The sequence below is a fragment of the Eublepharis macularius genome, chromosome 4, assembly GCF_028583425.1.
Source record: "Eublepharis macularius isolate TG4126 chromosome 4, MPM_Emac_v1.0, whole genome shotgun sequence".
Taxonomy (NCBI): Eukaryota; Metazoa; Chordata; class Lepidosauria; order Squamata; family Eublepharidae; genus Eublepharis; species Eublepharis macularius.
The window spans coordinates 167,856,841-167,863,470 of NC_072793.1; the positions used below are offsets into that span (position 1 = coordinate 167,856,841).

General features: G+C 46.5%; 1 protein-coding gene across 1 annotated transcript; it reads left to right on the forward strand.

The window, feature by feature from the left end:
- Positions 1-1,454: 1,454 nt before the first annotated feature.
- Positions 1,455-5,920, forward strand: LOC129327786 (zinc finger and SCAN domain-containing protein 32-like). The gene is made up of 3 exons (XM_054976539.1): positions 1,455-2,195; positions 2,365-2,491; positions 4,265-5,920. The coding sequence occupies exons 1-3, from the start codon at positions 1,455-1,457 to the stop codon at positions 4,837-4,839; spliced, it is 1,443 nt and encodes a 480-aa protein (XP_054832514.1). The 3' UTR covers positions 4,840-5,920.
- Positions 5,921-6,630: the final 710 nt, after the last annotated feature.

The following is a 6,630-nucleotide window of genomic DNA, read 5'->3' on the forward strand; positions in this document are numbered from 1 at the left end:
CAAGAGTCAGAGCGGGACCACAAGTGACGCCTGACACAGGTTGGACACTTGCCAGCTTCCCTCAAGTTTTGATGGGAAATGTAGGCAGCTTGGCAGAATGTTGGACAAGTGACAGTTGAAAAATCCATTGGACAGCAGCTGCAAGACCAGGACGCCTACATTTCCCATCAAAACTTGAGGAAAGCTGACAAGTGTCCAACCTGTGTAAGGCATCACTTGTGGTCCCGCTCTCAGTTAAACAAGCTTAGAATGTTCCTTGGTGTTTATAAATCCCAGCAAACAGAAAAGTAACACATCAGGGATAAAGCCTCTATCCCTTCTCTTTGCTTGCTGTGTTGGTTTTCTATTTGCAGGGTGTTTTTAACATAGGGTGTTTTTCCCCGAATGGTGACCCTCCACCTACAGTTTGAAGGGCTGCCGTCCTGCAGCCTAGGGAGGCTTCCTTTGACATCTGTGGCTCCGTGTTCAATGGAAGACCCCACACAGTGTAGCAGTTAGAGTGCTGGACAAGGATTTGGGAGACTCTGCCATAGAAGCTTGCTGGGTGGCCTGTGCCACTCACACCCTCAGTCCCACCTCAATATACCTCACATTGGAGTTGTTGTGAGGATAAAATGGAGGAAGAAAGAATATTGGATTCCTAATAGAGGGGAAAGAGAAGTATGAATGAAGCAAATAAAGTTTGGAGGAAGGCTTCTTCCTCTTACCTAAGGTAGAACACATCCTAGTCAGTGTTTCTTGTATTTTATACTAGGCAAACCCCTCTGTTCTGTTGCACAGAAGACCTGCTCCCCATTGGAGTTTGGAATCATTCCTAACTACAAAAGCCCTGCCGCTTATTTCTCATCGCGGTCTTTCCCTCGCTTACGCTGAGCTTTTATGCTCGCGCGTTTTAACGTTTTACCCGCTGAAATTCTGTTTGGGAGGTTTACAAACACACCCTACCCCAACAGACTATGTCCTTGTGGAAGGATGCAATCCGAATCTGTAGTTCATGTTTTATTTTATTTCAACTTTTATGTTCACGCGCGGGTCTCTTTGATTAGCCCTCTGTTGATCAATCGTCAGGGTCAATTTGACGGAGGATTAGTTTCTTTCTTACTATCAGTTCATTGTCCCCACACTACATATACAGTTGTGCTGTATTTCTCAATTGCTATGTGGATTAGGGAGTATATGGTTAGTTCTTCTGTCGACTGATTTTGCTGTATTTTGGTTTCTGCCCTGCTTGATGTAAATTGTTTTTACTGAATGCCAGTAAAAGCTTGCTGCTGCTGCTACAAAACAGATGATAGTCATCATATCAGATGTCCATTCTCTCTCATTCTTATTATTATTTCTTTTTCCCCCTCAGCGCAAAAGACGTCACATCAGTCTAAAACTGCCGTACCCTTTTATATATTTATTCTAGAGGTTTCTGTACCAAGAGATTATTGCTACAAAATCAGGTACGGATGAAAATGGAGGGACAAAGGAAAGACTGCGCAAAAGGAGAAGGATTGCAGGGTGCCAGGTCAGGCCCTGATGTCTTTCGGTCTGGGAGTCTTGGAGAAGTCCTGCAGAGAATACCTGGGGCACAACTGGTTAAGCAGGAGCCAGGCGAGGGCCTCCTTCCGCACTGGGAGGTGCAATGGCAAGAGTTTCTGAAGACCATTGAGCCTCCCCAGTCCCATAGGGAGACCCCACCATTCCCAGAGGAACCCACACCGTGGGAAGACACAAAGGCCTTTCTTGCCTCCTTTGAGCAAGTGGCTGGAGCCTGCCAGTGGCCCAGGGAAGAGTGGGTGGCCCATCTCTTGCCAGCCCTTAGTGGCGAAGCTGAGCTGGCCTTCATGAAGCTGGATGTCAGAGACAGAGAGGACTATGGGAAGGTGAGGGCAGCCATCTTGCAAAGGGACGTCCTGAGGAGAGAGAACCACCGGCAGCTCTTCAGGCATTTCTGCTACAAGGAAGCTGAGGGGCCAAGAGGGGCATACAGCCAGCTCCAGGAACTTTGCCACAGGTGGCTGAAGGTTGAGAGAAACACCAAGGAGCAGATCCTGGAGTTGCTGATCCTGGAACAGTTCCTGAGCATCCTACCGCCTGACATCCAGAGCTGGGTCAGAGGACATGGGCCAGAGACCTGTTCCCTGGCTGTGGCCCTGGCAGAGGATTTCCTGCAGATGCAACAAGAGAACAACAGACAGGAACAGCAGGTGAGAGGGTTTCACCTTGATACTGTGGAGAGGCACAGAGTCACAGGGGATACAGAAAGGCATCTGGGTGCTGGGTTTATGGACCACCACTCCTTGATTGCCGGCAAGGGCTCACAATTGCACCTAGGTTGTCTACTGTTTGCTGAAGAAGATCTCACTTATGTTTCAGATGCTGACTTTACTGGAGGGAGCAGCTGTGAATTCCTCAAAGTCACAGGAAGCACCATCTTGCCCTGGCGACCAACCACTACACTGGCAGGTCAAGCAACAGGTTGACAGGAGTGCCAAGTTACTAGGTAAGGGCTGCTAATCCCAACCCTTGGATGCTGTGAGGTTCCTCAGGAGATGTCACTTGGGACTCCTCCTCTCGCTGAAGAGGGCTGTCTCTTTGTATTATTGCTTGGACGGCTGGAATCTCTCAATCACCTTCTGGACTTATTGTCAAAATCGCAGCTGTGTTGCAGAATATTTCATGAACACGTATGTTTAAAAGTTGGTTTTCCCTGTACCTCCTGCCCTGTTTGAATTTCAAATATGCAGACTTGTTATCCCCTGACAGAGACTGTATCCATGTTGCAGCATCTCTCAAGGGTTTTGAGTAGAGATCTTTCACATCACCGAGTACCTGAGCAAAATATAGTGGTTAGAGTCCCAGGCTAGGATCTGGGAGACCCAGGTTCAAATCCATACAACTGCTAAGAAACTCAATGGATGACCTGGGGCCTGCTGCTCTCTCTCAGCCTAACCCCCCTCACAGAGTGGTTGTGAGGATAAAATGGAGCAGAATGACATAAGGTGCCATGAACACCTTGGAGGAAGGGTAGGAGAAAAATGTACTAAATAAAGAACTGGAGATACTGGGAGCTGAACCTGGGACCTTCTGCATGCAAGACAGATGCTCTACTGTTGAGCCAAGGCTCTTTCTCACATGTAGAAGGTTCTTGTTTTCAGTCCTTGGCATCTCCGGTGAAAGCACCTCAAGTAGCACAGGCATTTGGAAAAGGCTTTCTTTACCTGAGACCCTAGAGAGCCAGAACAGACAACACTAAGGCTGACTCAGCAGAAGGCAAATATAATTTGTTCAAAATAAAAGACCTGCGTGTAGCTAAAAACTATTTTGCATTAACAACTGCAGTTAGTATCAATCTGCCTCAGACACATGCAGCTTATCCCTGACACCAAAGCCTGTCTGAACAGTCTTCAGAAGTCTGGGCTTGGATCATATGCAACGAAAGTGATAGAGCAGGAGTCCTCAACCTTTCCAGCCCTGTCAGCACCTTCAGAATTCTGCCACAAGTGGTGGAGCCAACTACAAAATGACAGGGATGGTGGTTATTTCAGGCAGAACTTCTGCTTAACAGGATACTTTTAAAAATTGTTTAAAAACATATTTCATGCATGTAATCAGCTAACCTTCAGCCATGCAGTGACGATCCTTGAGCTGTGGTGGCAGTGCACCATAAGATTTCTAATGGCCAATCAGAAGCTCTGCAGGGCAAAGCCCCATCTGGCCCCGCCCACTTCTAAAAATGGCAGTTGCCAGGAAAGGTGTTGATGGGTGCCACATTGGCAATCCCGGCACTGGAGGAAAGCGACTTCTTTGCCTTCTCCGCCTCCCTGTAGTCCTTTTTGTCCCCCGAATCATGCTGGGGAGTGAGAGTGTTCCAGAATGGTCCCAGAAACAGAACAGGGATCAAAACGAGATTCTGCAGCAGGAAGAGGAAGTTGTCAGGACTCTTCCTTCCCTCTTCTGCAAACAGAAAAAATGTTCTGTCACAGGACTGGCTGTTACCGGACTGTGCTCTAAGCCTTAGTCTTTGTTTGTTTGTTTATTTAACAAAATGTATACCTCTCTTTTCTGCCCTCATAAAGGCCACCAAGGTGGTTGAGTGGCTTAGAAGTTCTGCAGCTGAGGTGCAACCACTGAGAATGCTGTTCCTCAGGCCCATATCAAAATCACCTCACAATTCAGCAGAACAAGGAATGGGGCCTTGGTTCCAGATTTTAAAAGGTGGCAGATGTCCTACAGGAAGAGTCAACTGATTTTCCTTCTTTTTTCATTACCCAAGATGATATGGAGTTGAACAAGTATGAAGAGAACAACAATCAGCTGGAACATCTGGAGCTGGCGGAATCAATGGGGATGTTGCAGAGGAGAGCAATGGAGAACGTTTCCCGAAACCAGGCAAAGACTTCTGAGAACAGGAAGAGCCCAAAAAGGCTTTACAGAAACCATTCTGCCAGCAAGATGAACAGTCCCCCTCCTGATGTGCTAAACAAGACCTGCAGTGAGCTCATACTGTGCTCCAGGGAAGAGACGCACATTATACCCAAGGAGGGCTCCAGAGAGGACTCAGTCCTTCCTCAGCATAAGAGAGTCTATGGACACGAGACCTCGTTCCAGTGTGCCAAATGTGGGAAAATCCTCAGCCGCAAGGACCACCTGATAAGGCACCAGCGAATCCATTTGGCGGAAAAACCCCATAAATGTTCCTACTGTGGAAAAAGCTTCTTTGAACGTTCAGACCTCATCAGGCATGAGAGAACTCACACCGGAGAGAGGCCATATAAATGTAGCCTCTGTGAGAAAAGTTTCAGCCACAAGTGGCTGCTTATTAAACATGAACGGACCCACACCGGGTAGAGACCCTGCAACTTTTGTAGCTGAGGGGACAGACGCCGTTTGGATTCGGACCAAGAAAGACTAAATATTTAGTGGATGGGGAGGGGTTTTGTTTACAAGTCATTGCTTCTTAAGTATAGGAAGATTCTTTGTGAAAAAGCCATTAATTTGGCTCTGGGAGCTCCCTACTGTTACGATACAGGAAACCCCACCCCATTTCACCTGTGTAACTACATTCTGCTTCTGGACTTCCAACTACGTATTAAGGAACAGGTTGCTGGGCTAGAAAGACCCTTAGTCTGATCCTGCAGGGGTCCTCTTTCATTCATCAGTCACTGCAGGATCTGAACCTAGGTTTGCCAACTTTGGGTTTGGGAATTCCTGGCAATATGGGGGTAGAGCCTAAGAAGGGCAGGGGTTTGGGGAGCGACGTTAGCATAAGGCCACAGGGTCCATCCTCCAAAGCAGCCATTTTCTCTGGGGGAACTGATCTCTAGTCTGAAAATCAGTTTGTAAAACTGGGAGATTTTCAGGGGGGGGCCCTGGAGGTTGGCAACCATAACTGAACCCCAACATTTAATAAGCTTTTATGCTCTGGTTGCACAATCCAAGGGGAATATAAACTCCACATCATATCGTGCTAACTGTGCAAGGGTGTAGTCACCCATACCTAGACTCCATCTTAACAGAAAGGCGTGCCATTCTTACAATCCCAAGGAAATCAGTCTCCTCAATGGGAAGCCAAAGAGGCAAAAGCCAGACATTCCAGCCCCTTCTCTTCCCATGTTGCTGTCCCAATCCAAATAGGGGCCTGCTGTACTTGGAAACTTAGTTTTCCACAAGCCATGTATGACTGTGAGGCAGCTAGAGTCAGTTCAGCAGGGACTCAAACCAGACTTCTGCCAAAACATCTCATCTGGTTTAGTCCAAAGATGTCTTACAGAATGAGAAATGATAGAGGTGAAGAGTTGTCAGGAATCCAAGAGCAAACTCTGCACTGCCACTGTGCTAAAACAATCGTGCAGGATGTTCATGTGCATATTTATGACTTACGGTCAGACCTTGTGTGTGCCACTTTCTAATAAAGGAATTGCAAAAACCAGTGTTTGGGCTGCAGAAACTTTATGGAATATTCATCAACATTTGCAACATTAACCATGTTAGTCTGTCATAGCAAAATATAACAAAAATCCAAAGGAATCCGGCAAAACTTTAATCAACATGTCAATTATCAGAAAAATGTTAAAGTTTGTACAGTTTCAGGGACGCAAATGGACTTTCTTATACTGGCTCTTCATCAATCTCTTGTTTTATCTTTCGATATTGTTTGGCTCTTAAGCCCTACAATAAGTGGAAGCAGGAGGCAGGCAGCTTGCCCATCCTGCCAAATCAAGTACCACGGCCGGCCGCTAGAAGAAGCCACCAATCAGAAGTAGCCAGCACAGCAAGTCAACAAAACGGTGAAGGGGAGGGAGAGAGAGAGAGACTGTGGCTGTAATTCTAAGAAGACTTTCCTGGGAGTAAGCCCCCTTGAATAAAACGAGCTTCAGAATTGTCCTCCTTAGGATTGCTACCTGAGTCTCTCTTTGTGAATACCTGCACAAGTTTTGAGTTGCCTATGCTATGGATTCACTTGATCTGTCTTTTTTGGGTCATTCTCAGCATTGATTGACTGTACTAATCTCACACTAAAGGTGGACTATAAATGACATAAATAACATAAATGATGTAATAAAATAATTAATCAATTAAACATGAAAGTTTCAGGTGGGTAGCTGTGTTGCTGCACAGTTGAATAGCAAGATTCAGGTC